Source organism: Lepidochelys kempii, chromosome 4 (assembly GCF_965140265.1).
Source record: "Lepidochelys kempii isolate rLepKem1 chromosome 4, rLepKem1.hap2, whole genome shotgun sequence".
Classification (NCBI taxonomy): Eukaryota; Metazoa; Chordata; order Testudines; family Cheloniidae; genus Lepidochelys; species Lepidochelys kempii.
The window spans coordinates 118,387,024-118,406,166 of NC_133259.1; the positions used below are offsets into that span (position 1 = coordinate 118,387,024).

The 19,143-nt window shown below is 41.0% G+C and overlaps 1 protein-coding gene across 14 annotated transcripts in view; it reads right to left on the reverse strand.

Annotated features, from left to right (window-relative positions):
• The window catches only part of ABLIM2 (actin binding LIM protein family member 2), a 217,245-nt gene that overhangs the window by 79,358 nt on the left and 118,744 nt on the right, over positions 1–19,143 (reverse strand). For all 14 annotated transcript variants that reach the window (XR_012158735.1, XM_073342609.1, XM_073342605.1 and 11 more), the window contains exons 7-8: positions 4,656–4,743; positions 1,868–1,926 (exon numbers count right to left, since the gene is read on the reverse strand). Coding sequence is in view for 13 of the 14 variants with exons in the window: in XM_073342609.1 (XP_073198710.1) it covers positions 1,868–1,926; positions 4,656–4,743 (147 nt within the window). In the remaining variant the exon portion in view is untranslated. The remainder of the gene's footprint in view (positions 1–1,867; positions 1,927–4,655; positions 4,744–19,143) is intronic.

Consider the following 19,143-nt stretch of genomic DNA (forward strand, 5'->3'; position numbering starts at 1 on the left):
CACTCTGCTCAAGATTAGGGGCACTTGCATAGCACTTGAGATGTGTGGCTAATCCGTCAGTCTTTAAACAAAGTCCTAAGAGGGTGCTTTCTGTGCCTTAGGGGGAAGCCCAGCTAGCACCTGGCCAGCACAACAGTGTCTACTGTTCTTTTAAAGAGGAAAAAATATTTAACTACATAGGAACATATGACTAGAAGCAGGGCCATCCTTAGCTCTTCTGGGGTCCTATGCAGGCCCCCCCCCGCGGGGGGGCAGGCGGGCAGGCCTCCATGGTGAGGGGTGGGGCTGGCTTGGGGGGCAGCGGGGAACCACACCCCAGCACTCCCCAGCAGCACGACTGGGGCTGGGCTGCTGCACTTCCTGCTGCCGTTGAGTGCAGGCCCGACCCTGCTGCAGTCCTCAGGGGAGTCGGGGCAGGACTGGGGCGGGGAAGAGGGTGTGGACGGAGCAGGGCTGGGGCTTTAGGGAAGGAGTGGAGTGGGGGTGGGGTTGAGGCAGAGCAGGGGAGGGAAGAGGTGGAGCTGGGACGGAGGCGGGGGCATGGGGAAGAGGGCGGGGGCTGGAGAAGCACAAATTTCCTGGTGCCCTACTAGAAGCACATCCTATGTAAGCAAGTCCAGTTCCCTGCTATCACAGGCGCCCCATCATATAATCCCACTCCTAAATTTATCAGTCTCTACATTTTCAAAAAGTTGCATGGAGTTTTAGCCAGCAACTTCCATTAATGAATTGAGAGTAAAATGAGGTGCAAGTCTGAAAATGTAGGATATACTGTTATGCTGAATCAAAAGCTCTTCTACCAACTAAAATACTTGGTTGTCAAAAAAGGTCATTTGGAAATTTTTTTGTTTTTGTTTTCTATCCTGAAATACCACTTGCTATTGACTGAAATTTATGAGGCAAAAGGTTAATTGGCTACTTTACATTTTAAACACTCACTTGAGTTCAGAGCTCTCCAAAAATGATGGATCAGAGCAATCATTTACCTCTCCTAAATACATGGGTACAATACATGGGGCCATGACCTTTTAGGATGAAGCCGAAAATAATGTTTTTCAAAGCTGTACTTCGGTCAGAGATGTAATTGCTAACACACCAGATGTGTGGGCATTCTCCTTTCATAGTTGCTGCCCTGAATTCTGTCCTGTCCTGTCCCATGCGTTTGGAGTATAATTTTTCTCAAGCCAAATCAAAGCTCTTTCAAACAAGACCACCGCTTGATGCATCTAGAGAAAACAATCCAAAAGACCCCACATTTGGCCTCACTCCATTAAGCAAGACGGTGGTGTCTCAGTCCCACTACTTGAGACAGACCATGTCCCTAATTATTGATTAATTTTCCATTTTTCAGAGTCAGCTCATCCATCAACTGTTCTTTTAATTATTAAGATTCCCAGAACTCCTTCTTCTTTCCACTACACACAGAGAGAGATCATCCCCTTTCCACCACACAAATCATCGTAGTTAGTATTTATTTAATATCAGAGGTTAAATTAGGTTGAGTAAGTGTGACAGCTCTAAAAAAGCAAAAAAAAGGTGCTAGAAAGAGATTTTTATGTAAGGAAAATATAGCGAGATTCCAATGATGTTTTATTTATAGCCATCTAAACAGAGAGGCTGCCAGTGCACTAATCTTTCGTTACATACTAATCTAATGACAAAGAGTTCATTCATATACCTCAGGCCAAAAATTTCCTTAAAGGATAGGTTTAATCACCGACTAGCTAAAATACAGACTCTAATAAATAAATTACTACTGCGCCAATTGTATTGTCATTTAAAGTACTGTGGTTAACAATCTCAGTGGCCAGTAGAACAATAAGACAATGTAATAAATTAAAACTGGCTTAAAAGATGTTTCATTTACCTTGCTTTTTTCTTCAGTCTTGGCTGCCTGTCTACAGGCTGGATGCCAGATGGAAGTACCTGAAAATAAAAGCCAGCACTTTGGTGAATTCTGTCCTGTAAATGCAGCTTTCAGCATGAAGGGCAGAACACTGATCTCCAATAATCATAGAAACCAGGGTGAAATCCTGGCCTCACTGAAGTCAGTGGGAGTTTTGCCATTAACTTCAACAGGGCTAGGATTTCACCCATGGTTTCTAAGTCAAAATATGACAACTTTGGGATACTCAGAAATCATTAAACAGGCTTAGCTCTTTTTTAAATTCTTTGAAAATTCTTTAAACTATAACAACCCCCTACTCATCAAAACAAACAAAAAAACTCTCTATGTTCCTCATTATCCTCCGAATAATGTACACACTTTGGTCTAGATTCTCAGCTGGTGTAAAATGCCATAGTTCTATTGATTTATGCTGATTTACATTAGCAGATAATCTGGCCTGCTATCTTAATTGCTCATGAAATTAACATTCATCTTGCATTCCCTACTTATAAGTGGGACGTAAGTTAAATACTACCACACGAAATTAATTCAGGGAGATTGTATAAGGCAGTGACACTCAGACCTCAGTGGTTCAGGAGCCAAATTATCAATCAGCATTACCCAAAAGAGCCACAGTAGTGTGAATTCATTGTTTCATTTACTAGAGTAGTATTCATATTTAAACAGTTCGATGGGGAAATATTTAGTTTATATATACATATATATATATACATATTCTCACAGCAAACAAGTTAATAATTTAGTGCAAGTTGATAACTTGGATTGATTAATAAAATAGTAAAGCATCCTGATTGGTTAATAATTAAATCACACAGTGTTTTAATATCGTGTGTTGCAAAGAGCTACAGGAGACACATTGAACAGCCACTTGCGGCTCGCAAGCCACAGTTTGAGTATCACAGGAATAAGGCAAAGAGAACAGCAAACAAATATAGAATGAAGCCAGCCTAGAAATACAATACATTGAAACCAGAAGGCCATGGTGCAGTAGACATTAGAAAAAAACTACACAAAGTAGTCTTATTTTGTAACATATTAGCAATCAAACTTCAAAAAAGAGCATAACTCTACCTGGAGAATTTAAATTTAAAAACTATGTCCATGAAGTTAACACAAGATGCTAGACTGTTATGGTCTTTTTCTTTTAGCTAAATAAGTGTGTGTGGTTTTCTCTGAGCAATAACTAAACTAGCAATATAACTGCTATAGCAAGCACATTATCAAACAGAAAAATGGAAAAGCTTCATCTGCAGAGAACAGGAGAATCGACCATTTGAACCAGAGCAATTTGCTTGATATACACAACAACAACAAATCACCTATAAACAATTAAAAGGGTGCAAGTGTTTCAATAAAATGTCAGCATGAGTGAGCTTCCTTAAGGAAACAGACTACAGGCCAAATTCATTATCTCAAATAAGGATAATATGAAGTGCTGCTGTGTTACTTATGTTTTATATTTACCTCTGTTTTATAAACAGTAGCACAGTAATAGTAAAAAAACCCAAACGTGCAGAATCCAAGTCAATGAGGTTTCCAAGACAGGACAATCTTGTGTCCCTATGCACCACATTTGGTCTGGAATATTTCACCTGAATTTGGCTACATTAATTTAATAATTTGGGAACAGGATATCAGGGTTGATTTATATTTATGTTCCAAATAGGAACAGGAAGCAATGCTGTTACAATAATGTGACCTTCACAGACTTTCTGGGCATGAAGATCATTGAAATACTGTGGAGAAAGTATTTTTGGGGTATTGCAGGTTAATGAAATTGAGCTGGTAAAACTGTTCAGTGCTGTTTCATGAAGAGCATTTTCAGAGGGAGGACTGGGTGTCTGTGGGGGTGAAAATTAAAATTTAAATAAGATAAACATATATGCAACAAAGAGAAAGGGAGAGAGAAAGAGAAAATTAGCACAGAAACTTAAGAGTCAAAAACAAAGTAAAATCTGAAAAGTCAAACATAACATCAGTATGTTCAGAATTTAGAGGTAAGCTGTATACAGATAACTATACTGAATATATCAGTAACTGCAGAAAACAAGATGGGTCCAAAAGCAAAACTCTGAACTTTGGGACTGTTTGAATCAGAACAAAAATCAGCAAACATCCATCTTTTAATGTCTTTATAAAGGATTAAACTGAAAATCTGGATTCAGACACAACTGGAGTGTTTGAAATCTAAATTCAAATTTTGTGGTTTGGTATCATCTCCAAGACTGGTTTTAGCATTGATTTGTTACAGGATTTCACAGATTCCTACTACTGCTGAGCAAATTGGCTTGTCATTAACCAAGGAATCACAACATTCCCTGGCTTCTGCAGTGAGTAAAGTCATGGATCACATTGGCACTCAGTGAACTACTATAATTTGCTCTAAATCAATGTGACACTAGAATAGCGGCATTTGTGATTTTAAATAATGTAACAGCAAATCTTATGTAGGTAGTGTCTAATTTTCTCTGTTTAAAGAATAAACACAAAGAACGATTTAAGTGTACTACTGATACTTGCAGGTTATAGAACCAAGCTGGGTAAAAAACATTAATCTTGGGTTCATACATCAACTTGCTAGTTCCCTCTGCCCACTTAGTTTCTCTGTCTGTTTTGCCATAAAAATGTACTGCCAGAGCGGCTGTGCCCAGATGTTTATGCTAGAGGGGGCTGTGTTATAAATGCAAGATATTGTTTTAATAAATACATTAAGGATCAATACTAACAATAACTTTTGTTTGTTTACCTTGCAGATACATTTCTTCTCCTTCTGCAAACATCTGACTGCATCTGACACATCGTGCACAAGCTGGGTGATAATGTTTTTCTCCGGCCTGTTGGGGAAAAGAAAAGGTAATTATGGATAATGCAAACTCTAGACAGCACTGCAGCTTATTCAGTGATTACACCTTCAGATTTCATATTATGTTTCTGAAGAAAATATTTTATTACAGGTAATTTTCTTTCAAACTTTTAATTAAGTAAATTATTATTAATCAGTTAAATCAAGTTATTAAAACCGCAATGCTGATTTTAGTTACAGAAGATACACCTTTAAAAATGAAATATAGTTTTGATAGTAGGTCTGATCTGACCCCATTTAAATGAATGAAAAAATTCCCATTGACTTGAATTGACCATAACATACTCCAAACTGTTGATAGAAGCCAGTGGTTGCAGGTTCCAGTGACATAGGGAAAGATAGGAGAGCAGTCCTGGAGGCCACATTTTGGCTACTAGGTAAGAGATTGAAGTCCAGGACCTCCATAATAGTGTTCTCTGATATGCTTCCGGTTCCACACAAAGGGCCAGTTAGGCAGAACAACGAGGTCTCAATGTGTGGATGAGACAATGGTGTAAGTAGGAGGGGGTTAGATTTATTAGGAACTGGGGAACCTTTTGGGAAAGGAGGAGCTGATACAAGAGGGATGGCCTTCACCTAAACCAAAATGGAAACAGACTGCTAGCATATAAAATTATAAAGGTCACCGAGAAGTTTTTAAACTAAGGACTGGGAGATAGCCGACAGGTGCAGAGGAGCACATGGGTTGGACAGAAACATTCCTTGGGAGACACTTTTCAAAGAGGTTACTCTATATCCTAGTAAAGGGCGGAGGATAGAAGTTGGTAAAGTACAGGGGAGAACTACAGAGAAGCAATCCACAAAAAGAGACCCATTCAATTACATCACATGAAGGGAGACAACTAAATATTGACAAGTGAAGTACGAGTGTAAAAAAAGGCTTTGCCATGGACCACATGAAACATTATGCATCGAGTACAGCAGACCTGACTCAGGCAAAACACTACTGGTTTTACAAAAAAAAACCCCATGGTTTTACAAAAGGTAGATTGTGCCAAACCAACCTAATCACCTTCTTTGAGAAGGTAACAGATTTTTAAGACAAAGGAAACGCAGTGGATCTAATTTACCTTGATTTCAGTAAGGCATTTGATATGATTCCACATGGGGAATTATGAGCTAAATTGGAAAAGATGGGGATCAATATGGAAATTGAAAGGTGGATAAGGAATTGGTTAAAGGGGAGATTACAATGGGTCACAATGAAAGGTGAACTGTCAGGCTGGAAGGAGGTCACTAGTGGAGTTCCTCAGGGATTGGTTTTGGGACCAATCTTATTTAATCTTTTTATTCCTGACCTTGGCACAAAAAGTGGGAATGTGCTAATAAAGTCTGCAGATGCCATGAAGCTGGGAGGCATTGACAATAGAGAGAGGGACCGGGATATCATACAGGAAGATCTGGATGACCTTGTAAACTGGAGTAATAGTAATAGGATGAAATTTGATAGTGAAAAGTGCAAGGTCATGCAGTTAGGGATTAATAACAAGAATTTTGGTTATAAGCTAGGGACGCATCAATTAGAAGTAACCGAGGAGGAAAAGGTTCTTGGAGTATTGGTTGATCACAGGATGACTATGAGCCGCCAATGTGATATGGCTGTGAAAAAAACGAATGCAGTCTTGGGATGCCTCAGGCGAGGTATTTTCAGTAGAGATAAGGAGGTGTTAGTACCATTATACAAGGCACTGGTGAGACCTCATCTGGAATATTGTGTGCAGTTCTGGTCTCCCAAATTTAAGAAGGATGAATTCAAACTGGAACAGGTACAGAGAAGGGCTACTAGCATGATCCAAGGAATGGAAAACCTGTCTTATGAAAGGAGACTCAAAGAGCTTGGCTTGTTTAGCCTAACCAAAAGAAGGCTGAGGGGAGATATGATTGTTCTCTATAAATATATGAGAGGGATACATACCAGGGAGGGAGAGGAATTATTTAAACTTAGTACCAATGTGGACACAAGAACAAATGGATATAAACTGACCATCAGGAAGTTTAGACTTGAAATTAGACAAAGATTTCTAACCATCAGAGGACTGAAGTTCTGGAACAGCCTTCCAAGGGAAGCAGTGGGGGCAAAAGACGTATCTGGCTTCAAGACTAAGCTTGATAAATTTATGGAAGGGATGGTGTGATGGGATAGCCTAATTTTGTCAATTAATTGATCTTTGACTATTAGCGGTAAATATGCCCAATGGCCTGTGATGGGATGTTAGATGGGGTGGGATCTGAGTTACTACAGAGAATTCTTTCCTGGGTGTCTAGCTGGTGAGTCTTGCTCACATGCTCAGGGTTTAGCTGATTGCCATATTTGGAGTCGGGAAGGAATTTTCCTCCAGAGCAGATTGGCAGAGGCCCTGGGGGTTTTTCGCCTTCCTCTGCAGCATGGGGCATGGGTCACTTGCTGGAGAATTCTCTGCACCTTGAAGTCTTTAAACCATGAGTTGAGGACTTCAATGGCTCAGACATAGGTCAGGGGTTTGTTACAGGAGTGGGTGGGTGGGATTATGTGGCCTGCATTGTGCAGGAGGTCAGACTAGATGATCATAATGGTCCCTTCTGACCTTAAAGTCTGTGAGTCTGCTGAAGTCAAGTATGAGTTCAGACGGAGTTTTCTCTGAATTAGGAGTGAGCACATGATTTGGCTCTATGTAAAGTGTTTCATATCCTGTTTCCTTGGGAAAGTGTGGTTGAAAACTAATACAATTAGTATCAAGTATTGTTGCTGTTGAAGTGTTTCTACAGTACTACATTACAACATGGTCTGTAAGTCTCTTTATTCTGTGCAGTTCCAGCATCCAGGCAATAATAATTAATCAATGCTAATAATGGCATGCTGTTAGAAATGTAACTGTGACTAGGTGGAGGATCTGCCTGATTACTTATAACTGACAAAGTCGAAGGGTTCAGCAAATGTACCACAAAGCATAATCCTGGTCCAGTAGTTGCTTTCTAACTACTCAGTACTTGGGTCTGATGAACTCAAGTTTAAATAGTCTCTGTTTTTTACTTCACTAATGTAGGCCTTGTTTAACCCATGAAAACCTATTACCATACAGATGTGTAACACTAGTGCTAAGAAAGAAAACAATCCATTATCTGAATGCTTTGGATCCTTTCAGCGGATATGGGAGAATTACATCAACACTGATAAGGAAGGTGCTACTGAAATGTTTGGAAGACTTGTGTCTATAGAAGAGAGTTACTATAACTCTGAGGTGCAATAACAGCCCTTAAAAATATGTTTCCTGACGCAAAATGACAATTTAAGCCATAGAATGAATCAGGTATAAAAGAAGACAATGGCACTGTCAGGTGGTAGACCTTTTTGCTGAACAATGTCATCTGGAGAAAACACTAATATAAGCAGAGTAGTGACATTACATGTATCACTTAGCTACTGAACAGATATAAAGGTCAATTCTGTTTTTTTATTTCATCGGTGTGGTATCACAATATCTGATCATAGAGTTTAGCTTTTTTCAGTTCAGATATTTGTATTTCTTTTAATGTTATACCTTTTATAACAAAAACATACAGAACTTTGTATATACACAAATATACAATAATAAATTGGCCGATGGAGGTCCCTATAGTTACACTAATGAGACCTTCTACTTCTTTTTTAGTGCTCCGTCTTGCAAAATGCTGAGTGACTCCTGTAACCCTAGGGACTGAAGGCATTCAGCACTTAGTATCAGGCCTTTAGGTCTAATATTGCTTGTTTGTGTCCATAGGTTTAGCATAGATGGACACAGAAAGTAAATCAGAAAAACCTAAAGTTGGGATTTAAAAGCAAAAAAAAAAAAAAGAGGACCATTTCCCTTGGGAGGTTGGTATTATATGGGCAAATGCTAATGCAGAGCAAAATCTCAGTAAATTTGATTGATTTGGTCTAGCAGGTACAATTTAAACCCTGGCTAAAAATATCTAGGGGAATTCAATGACTTTTTTCCCCAAAGAAACTGTTTAAAAAAGTTCTGAAATGATAACTTGGCAGCATCATTAAACTAGAATTGATTTCCAAAAATTTTAAAAAGACAACCTAAGTCCATCATTTCAGACCACTTACATGTACAATAACTAAACTCTAACGAAAAAGAACAGGGGTACTTGTGACACCTTAGAGACTTTAACAAATTTATTAGAGCATAAGCTTTCATGGGCTACAGCCCACTTCATCGGATGCATAGAATGGAACATATAGTAAGAAGATATATATGAAGGTGGAAGTTGCCATACAAACTGTAAGAGGCTAATTAATTAAGATGAGCTATTATCAGCAGGAGAAAAAAAAACCTTTTGTAGTGATAATCAAGATGGCCCATTTAGACAGTTGAGAAGACGGTGTGAGGTATGTATCAGACCAGATTCACCCTTACTCGTGTTGAGTAGAATGTTTCTCTCTATGTAGCCCCACCGAAACAGATGGAAATACTCACTGAATAATGTACTAAAGTGCTTGCAGAATAAGTGTCCCAGAATCTGGCCCATCATAATTTGTTCAGCATACGTAAGAATCCTTGCAATCATTTAGAGATATAGGGCCAGACCTCATCTGATGTAAGCTGTCATAGCTCCATTTAGTTGGAGCTATGACAAGTTATATTAATCAGGAATCTACCCCATAATGATTAAAAGCACTGTGTATTTTTATGACACTTCGAAGTGTACCTGCTGGAGTTGAGGTTTATAGTGTAAATCTATTGCCCTATTGATTAGAGAAAAGGGATAACAAAAATGCACCACCAGTTTCTCCAAGAGCAGCCTGAGGCAGAGGCAGGACTACCTCAAAAAGACTTTGCTCAACAGATGCCACATCTTGAACCAAAGCTGGACTACCAGTTCCAGCAGAACCTAGAAATTTTGTGACCTTAAAACGTAAATTGTGTGTATTATCAGCTTAAGTTGAAAAGATGGCCTTGTGATTTTCCTTATTTCTGTTTGTTGCACTGATGTGAGGGTGTCTAATGTGGCAAACAAATTCCTAACCATATGGCTGTTTCTTCATTGCAGTTTGGAAGCTTAGTTTGCCAGATTGTATTTTATAAAATGGGCAACACTGGGACAACAAACACACATGCAATGCGTGTAAGTGACAATTTGTTGTTCTCATGAATCCCTTATTGTTTTTGAGCTTGACCCTCTAATACCCTACTCCAGCAACCTGTGCATGCAGGAATAAGTGGGACTAGCATTTATTAAATCCTCCTAGTCTGAGGGCAATAGGCCATGTAGAATGGCAATGTCTCTCCTAGGCAACACAGGCTACCATGAGCCCATCTAACCTGTCCTTCATTCTCTACGCTGGCTTCTTATAGAACAGAGAGTCAAGGGCTTGGTTTTTATTTTTGAGTCAGTCAATAGTTGGGGCCCAGGATTCCTAAAAGATCATCTAAAGAGGAATATGGTCAACAACTGCACTCCTCAGGCACAAACGAACTGTTCAGTGTAAATATAAAAAGTTTGAATGTGCAGTAGGCAGAGCTTTCTCAGGGCTAGTGAAAGGCTGTGGAATTAACTCCAACAGGAACTAAAAACCACCACAAATCTCATCGCCTTCTGCTCCAAGTGCATGGAGCACTTTTCTGATCTTGCTTTCTTTAATATAAATGCACAGCACAGGGTACATATTGTGACGCTACCAGGCCAGGTGCCAGATTACACCAAGGCCCCAAGACCTCACTGGACACTGACAAGTGCATAGCTGGAAACCAGTTTAGCTCACCTGTGTGTTAGCATTTTTAAAACTGATATTAAGTTTGTTAGAATGTGTTTAGATTTGATTAAACGCTTGTAGGATGCTGCATATATTGATCTCACTTATAAACATCTGTATCCCATTGTAAAAAGTTATATTGAGTGTTTGCACTGTAAACCTCTGTAACTGCGTAACACACCAAACAGGAAAGAACCATTAATCAGTGTAAAGTGCTGGTCCTGCACACATGAAGGCCCACTGAAAACAAATGAGCCTTTTTAGACATCAAAGGACAAAGGCTTAGCTGATTGCCCCTATCCCTGTGCCCAGGAAGAGGAGATGGGCACCAACTCTTGTCCCATCAGTTTGAAGTCTAAGGGAAGGGAATAAAAATGCTGGTACAGTGACACAGTTCCTGACCAGAAGGAACTGCATCACTATGCTGCTTGGAATTTGGAGAGGGCAATATTTCTCAGCATAAGCAAGGGATCCCCAAGGTGCTATGCTTCGGTTAGCTCTAAAGGACACAGAAAACTTGCATATCGCAGCAGTTTCTATTACCTTTTGGAATCTAAGACTGTAACTCATTTGTGTGTCTGTTGACCGGCTTTAACTTTGTAAATGACTAATTTTTTCTTAGTTAATGAATCTTTTGTTAGTTTATTATAGGATTGGCTACAAGCATTGTCTTTAAGTGTAACTGACCTGTGATGTGTAATTGGTCCTTGGGGACTGGGAGTAACCTGAATATTGTTGTGATTTTTGTGTAAGGGACAATCTATCACAAAGACAAGCTTGCTTGGGTGCAAGACAGACCAGAGTACCCGAGGGGACTGTCTGTGATTCCATGGTTAGGCTGCTATAGTACTTGAGGAGTTCACACTTGTTACTTTCTTGGTGAAATCTAAGTATAGAACTCACAACCAATTTGGGGGTTGTGCCCTGCTTCTTGACAGTTTGCCTGCGGCTGGCACTCATGCTCATGAGCTACTCCAGACAGCTCAACACATCTAATTTATAAAAACAAACAAAGCAACAAAATGCCTACCCTACTCATACAATTTCTCCCTTGGGGAGTAGGCGAGAAAAATAATTAATCAGATATGAAAAATGTTAATTACGTCACTTAATGTACTACTTGAAGGTAATGATGATGGTAGTACAACAAATTGTGTTGAATACAGACTAGAAAGGAATAGCATAGAATAGACTAGATGCAGCGGCAGATGTAATTCCATGTTGACATATGCAAAATGCATATTGGAAAGAGTAACTTGAATTTCTCATCAGTGGGTTCTAAATTAACTGTCACCACTCAGGAAAAAGACCTTGGTATCGTTATGGATGTCTCAGTGAAAACACCTGCTAAATATGCAGTAGCAGATGGATAAAGTGTAAGGATGGATAAAGGTAATACTGGAGCTATTATAATGACATTATATGAATCACTGGCATGCCCTCACCTGTAGCTATAACTCCGACTGAAGTAAACTCTTATTGCAGTGGAGCACCACACCTCAGAGGATTAGGCCCTAAATCAAGGGAAGAATTTTGCCCACGGTGTTGTGTCACAGGGCGACGGGCCCTTTAAGGGGAATCAGGCTCATGTCTGCCTGCCGCTGCCTTTTGAAGGTCCACCTGAGGGTAACTGACTGTCCCAGGTGGCCACTTAACGGTTAATTGGTCAATAAGCACCTGGATCTAATAAAAGGCTACCTGAGCTTAGTTAGGGAAGGCATTGCCAAGGAGATAGGGAGCTCCTGAGGAGTGAGGCTCCCAGAAGAGCTCATCAGATCAGGGAGTCTAGAAGGTGTGCTCCTGGAGAAAGGGAACTCTCCAGTGAGCCCCCCCAAGCAGGGAGTCCAGAAGGTGCTCCTGGATTCTGGGGATTCCTAACGAGAGAGCTTCAGAAGGCAGGCATACAGGAAGGGCTACTCTCAGCAAAACTATGCCAGGAAAGCCAGCCTCCCCGGAAGCTCCTCCCAAGGAGAGGTGCTTCTAGAAAGAAGGGGCTGATGTAAAGATGAGCAGTCCCAGAGAGAAAGTTCTCCCAGGGAGGGACAAAAGCAGCCAAGGAGACGGAACTGGGTGTGGGACCTCCCAAGGAGCTACCAAACATTTACTCAGCAAAGAAACATACTGTCGGGGGAAGAATGGCAGTGACAGGAGGCCCTGCCGAGGCCCAAGCTCCAGACAAGGAATTCAGCCGGAGAGTGCTTCCTGGCTAAAGGGCCAGGACATAAGACTGTTTAACCCAGAGGTTGTTCTTTTCTGTTAAATAAATTAGACCCTGTAGAGGGTTCTCTTTAGAACCTGAAAGCCTGGCTGGACTTGTTTATACCCTAAGTGAGGGGAACTGAGGCAGGCTCACCTACAGCACTACACCCAACATGAGGGGTGCATTAAAGGGTGAGACCCGACTACATGTGTTTAGATCCCAGATACACTGAGTTGTTTCCCAGGCACAGACAATGGAAAGGTGACTTAAGGCTTTTTTAGATGGTGCGTTAATGCAAACCAGCTGGGCTATAAATTCTAGTGCACACTAGGTGATGCTCACTGAAAGTTCCTTAGGGTGCACTGATGTTGTCCTATTTCAACCAGTACTATGTCAAGGTGCATCAGGGAATTTTTAGTGCATGCCAGCAGGGTCCACACAGAAAGTTAGTGGATGACAAGCTGGTGGGCATGAGAATTTATGCTGAAGCTGATGTACACTAACGCACCATGAAGACAAGTCCGTAATCTTTTTAGTACACTTTTTCCCCCATGACTATAACCTAAGTTCCCTGTAAGCTGTGTGGCTGGGAACTTGCACTATCAAGTGCCTTGCAGTTCATGTGTTCCTCCTCGCACTGCCATGTGCTGCTCCTGCCCTCTGTCTTGGAGCTGCTCCCAGGAGCCTCCTGCTTGCTGCGCAGAGTGGAGGGGGAGGTAGAGGGCTGCTGATATCAGGGTTTTCCGTTCCCCCAGCTCCTGTACTCCATCTCCACAGAGCAGGGTGTGGGGGAGACAGGACAGTCCTCAAGATGGAGGGAGCTTTCTGGCAGCTGCTGCTGCGTCTGAACTTGCTGATCTACTTAAAAGGGCAGTGTACTTAAAGTGGGATCATCATACTTAAAGGGGCCACACACATCTTTGTCACTCACACACACATACTGGATTTCACACTCACCTCCCAACCCATATGTGTATTGTTGTTGTTCTTGTTACTTCTTTCAAAGTGTGTTATTTTAGTTTTTTGACTGATCTATGCATTTCATAATTTTTATTTCTCTCTTACGCTTGTAAGCAGAGTCAGGATGAGCTCCACCCTGACATCTGGTGGTGAGGTGTGGCAAGTTGTGGAAAAGAACTTCAGGGGCTGATCTCATTTGCATAGGCATACCCACCCCGCCTAGAATGAGGCCACAGCTGCCCAAATGGTCACTTTGGCTGATGTGGGATCCCCAGTGTCTCTGTTATTGGGGCAGGAAGAATAAATTGTTATTACCCTGATTATGGGAATCAAGGACAGTGGAATTGTACTTGGCCTTTTGTATGATGGAGGGACTCACCATCAACTAAGTAGCACTCACTCGGCAAGGGACATGGGTTCCAAAACTGTGACTTGAGAGAGGCTTGAGACAGGTATTAGTACCTGGTGGTGTGGGCCCCTTTGTGAGGGCCTGAAACACCAATTGCACCTCTGTCTCTCTCCACTGTGGAATATCAGAGCTAATTTTGGGTCTATTAAGAGTCTCCCTACAGGTACTGTGCTGAATTCACTTTGGCCGTATGGTGCACCAGCACTAAGGCTCCCACTACTACAAGCTGAAATCACTAAAGAGCTAAAATTACTGCGAGCTGAAATCACTGAGCGCTGTGTCAAGTAGGGGGGAGCCTGAAGATCTAGAGTTCAGTGGTGCTGTTCATGGATAGGCTGGCGGAGCATTCGTGAGACGGCGAGCGGAGCGGAGCCGTTCGTGAGACAGCAAGCGGAGTGGAGCGCTGTAGAGCTGTGGGACAGTCAGCTTCAGGTCACGTAAGGTGCCCCTTACCTCTTTCCCGCCTACACAGGCACATTTTTACCCAGACTGGGGAGTAACACTCTGCAGATGAACTTTTGAACTCTGGGGCTGGACTTTTTGGACTTTGGGTGATTTTTGGATTGCTGGACTCAATAGACGTTTGGGTTGTGGGACTCAAGAACCCGAGGGAAAGGATGTGGCCTAATTTGTTGGGGTGAGTCTTTGCTCATGGTTTGGTTAATGAACACTAGTTGTGGTGTTTTCCCAATTTAATGCTGATGTCGTTTACCTCATGTTATTAAAGATTCTCTGCTACACCGAGACTCTGTGCTTGCAAGAGGGGAAGTATGGCCTCTTTGAGGCACCCATGGGGTGTGTAAGATTTTCCCAGGTCACTGGGTGGGGGCTCGAGCCAGTTTTGCATTTGCTTTGATGAGAGGGAACCCCTGTGTATTGAACCCGGCCCTTGCTGCTATCAACTTGACCTGGCAGAAGGGTTACACACTTAAATTTAATTCTTTGAGTAGTGAGTTCTAAAATGCCTAAACTGTCCTGGCTGGAGTAATTGTCCCTACGCTAACTTTTTTAAAAAAAATATCCATTTCTAATCGTGGTGCACATCCGCACATTACCTCGATATGGTGCACATAACAAAATTCATTCCACACGTAGATGGAAAAAATTAGAGGGAACACTGACCATAACTAACAACAATATAGGTATGACTAATAAGGGCTGAAATCTTTTTCTGCTGAGAGCAGCAAGCTCATAGAAACGAGAAGAGAATTCAGGTTGATTCAATGATTCCATTACAGTGTTGCATATTTTACATTTCAGCTGACATAATACAAATGTAGGTAGCTGTAGAGGAGTACCAGTAGTGCTGAATCTTATCTGTTCAGGTAGATTCACATTCTATTGTCTTTGCTAATGCAAGACTCCTATTGACTGCTCGAGGAAGGATTACAGGCGTTAGTCTGCAGTAATTGAATTTTGACATATGAAATATTGAGGCAGCTGAGCTCCTCTAGGACAATGCAGATAACAAAGCCCATCAAAGCTGGGGACAAAAAGCTCTAGGTAGAAGGAATGAACATCTAGAGAAGATCAGGCAAACCCAGAGCCAGAACAGCTTCAAGATACACTGCAAAACCTTCGTCTTCAAAAAGGCCTTTCCACTACAGCAAGACTGGTGCTCCAATATTGGCTCTTTTCTACACAAGACCTTCCCTTCCTAAAAACATCTGAAAACAAATCAACCAACCAGTTAAAAATCCTAACCGAAGCAGAGTTTCCATCTTGAGAAGAGCAGAGACTCCATAAAGTCCACTAGCGACTTCCTACTGCTATTTTATGTGGAAGGAGTTCAGACGCTATGGTGATGGGTGGCAGTATAAAACCTAAAATAGATTCTGGGTTTCCTCTTTTTTCTTGGTTTTGTCTCCTTTTAATAGTTCAGACCAAAACAAAACTCAACTTTTCATCTGAAAATGTATTCTTCTCAAGTTTCATTTGATTACATAGTGCTTATAGACAGAATGCTGTTCAGGTTTAAAATTCAGAAAGTGTGCAAATATATGCCACACTGAAATAGATGTTATCTACTCAAAGATAGAGAACAAATCAAACGTACACAAAACAGATTGAAATAAGTGCAAGAAAAGTTTGAAGCTATTCATAATAAAATAGATATATCATTTTTAAAAATCACCCCTTGAAACATGCATCATCTAGCCTATAAGATAATATGCACCTTTCACTGTGTCTTGTTTAAATTTGATCATTGTCCCTTTTCTAAAATGGTTGTTTTTTATAGATAGAACATCTTTACGTGGGTGAACTGTTTTTCCCCCCCAAGATAGCTGAATTGTGTGTTTTGAACACATTGGTTTCTTTTCTGTATAAACTCTAATCATTTTTGAATCTCATGCTGCACTTAACTTCTAGGAATCCAATGTAATTGAAGAGAAGCCATTATCAAAACTGTATTGACTCACAGGGCCAAATTCACAAGTGGCATAAGTTAGTGAAGCACCACTGACTTTAATGGAGCCACGCTGATTTACATCAGCTAAGGAACTGACACTCAGCATCTTAGAAGTAACAGCTGTTTTGTTACATAGTTTAATGTGATTCTTAGACCATCTTCTAACCCATATCAAACTTAGGCAGAGGTTCAGACTCATTATACTATTATTTGAGACAGAAATTTCCAACCTTCACCACTAAAATGCAGACATGTGATCAGCTAGCTCACACCACCTACAATTCCCGGGATAACCATCATTTCCCCCTGTTCTCAGAACAGAAAATATTTATGATAATAGGCTTGATCCTCCATAGTAAAGGTATGGAGTGCTGAGCAGAGAAGCGTGTAAGATAAAAAGTGATGAGTAGCATAGGGAGATCATTCTCCATTAATACGTGAGCTGCTGCAGGCCCATCAAGTTACTCCACCTAGAAGCAGGATTAACACTTTGGGTCCTGATCCTGCAATCATTGAAGTCACATTTACTATTGATTTCAATGAGTGTGGGAACTGAGCCTTGGGGGGGATGCATAGCTAAGCCCCTCTCCAAATATACAGATTTACATGTAAATCCTTGGCCACTCAGACGTGGTCATTCCCTGCTCTCCATTTGTAATTGTATTTGCAATTAAGGGAGTGGGTGCATGGGGGGGTGAATATCTACCACTGGTCAGAGCAGAGGATTATGCCCAGACATTAACCCTATTTGAAGCCACATGGAATCTCCAGTCACACAAACTAGAATGCAACAACCTTATATATCAACCAATAACTTGCAGGTGGTACTGGCTAGACTAGCAAACATTTATAATGGCTTCTACTGTATTTGAAGTGGTGTAAGATCACCCAATTAGTTGTGTTGGGCAAACATTGTACTTATTTTTAAGGAGGGGGAGGAAGGATCAGAGGAACGCTAGACTTCAATACCTGTAAAGATGCTGGAACAAATTATTAAATAATCAATCTGTAAACATTTATAGTATAAATAGCCAGCATGGATTTGTCAAGAACAAATCATGCCAAAACAACCTAATGTCCTTCTGTGACATGGTTACTGGTCTAGTAGATAAAGGGGAAACAGTTAATGTGATATCTTGATTGTTGTGAGGCTTTTGACATAGTCCCACATAAGCAAATTAGGGAAAGGAGATCTAGATGAAATGATTATAAGGTGCGTGCATAACTGGTTGAAAGACCATACTCAAAGAGTGGCTACAAAATATTTCGCTGTCAAATTGGGAAGGTGTATCTAGTGGGGTCCCACAGAGGTTAGTCTTGAATCCAGTACTATTCAATATTTATATTAATAACTTGAATAATGGAGTGGAGAATATGCTTATACAATTTGTGGCCGATACCAAGTTGGAAGGGGTCGCAAGCACTTTGGAGGACAGGATTCGAATTCAAAACAACCTTGACAAATTGGAGAATTGGTCTGAAATCAACAAGACTCAATTAAATAAAGGCAAGTGCAAAGTACTGCATTTAGGAATGAAAAATCAGATGTATGATTACAAAATAGGGAATAACTGGCTAATTAGATGTTAGTACGGCAGAAAAGGATCTGTGGGTTATAGTGTACCACAAACTGAATGAGTCAACAATGTGATACAGCTACGAAAAAGGCTAATATCATTCTGGGATGTATTAACAGGACTGTTGTATATAAGCTATGGGAGGTAACAGTCCCGCTCTACTTGGCTTCAGCTGGAGTAGTGAGTCCAGTTCTGGGCCCCACACTTTAAGAAGGGTGTGGACAAACTAGAGAGTCCGGAGGAGAGCAATAAAAATAAGGAAAGGTTTATAAAACCTGACCTATGAGGAAAGGTTAAAAAAACTGGGCATGTTTAGTTTTGAGAAAAGAACAGTGTGGGGGGGGAAGGGGGAACCTCACAACAATCTTCAAATATGTTAAAGGCTGTTATAAGAAAGACAGTGATCAACTGTTTTCCATGTCCACTGAAGGAAGGACAAGAAGTAATGGTCTTAATCTGCAGCAAGGGAAGTTTAGGTTAGAGATTAGGAAAAACTTTCTACCTATAAGAGGAGTTAAGCTCGGAAATAGGCTTCCAAGGGAGGTCATGGAATCCCCATCCTTGGAGGTTTTAAGAACAGGCTGGACCAATACATGTCAGAGATGGTCTAGATTTTGCTTGGTCCTGCATCAATGCAAGGGGTTGGACTTGATGACTTCTCAAGGCTCCTTCCCGCCCTACAGTCCTATAATTCTAAGAACTATTTATTTTGTACAGTAGGCAATAAATCAGAGGAGGAAAAATCTGTGAAAGAGTAGGTACCAGGAGAAATATGTGGAGGAGCAATTCTTACTAACTGTTCTATAGCCTCAGTGACCCTATTCACCATTGTGTCACTCCAGCTTTATGCCAGTGGAACTGAACTGATTTCAGTGGAGTTACACCAGCGTTAAAGTGGAGTAACACAGTGCTGAATCTGACACTCCCCCTCCCTTTCTTCACTGGAGTCATCTGTCAACCCACACTAAGCCAAGAATCTGTCATTTATAATGGTCTGCATGTGCACCTGCAGCACCACTTCAGCGAGCTCACATGTACAATTATTTTATTTTGTGTGAGCTCTGGCTCATCCCCATGTGCTTTGCAAAGCTCTGAG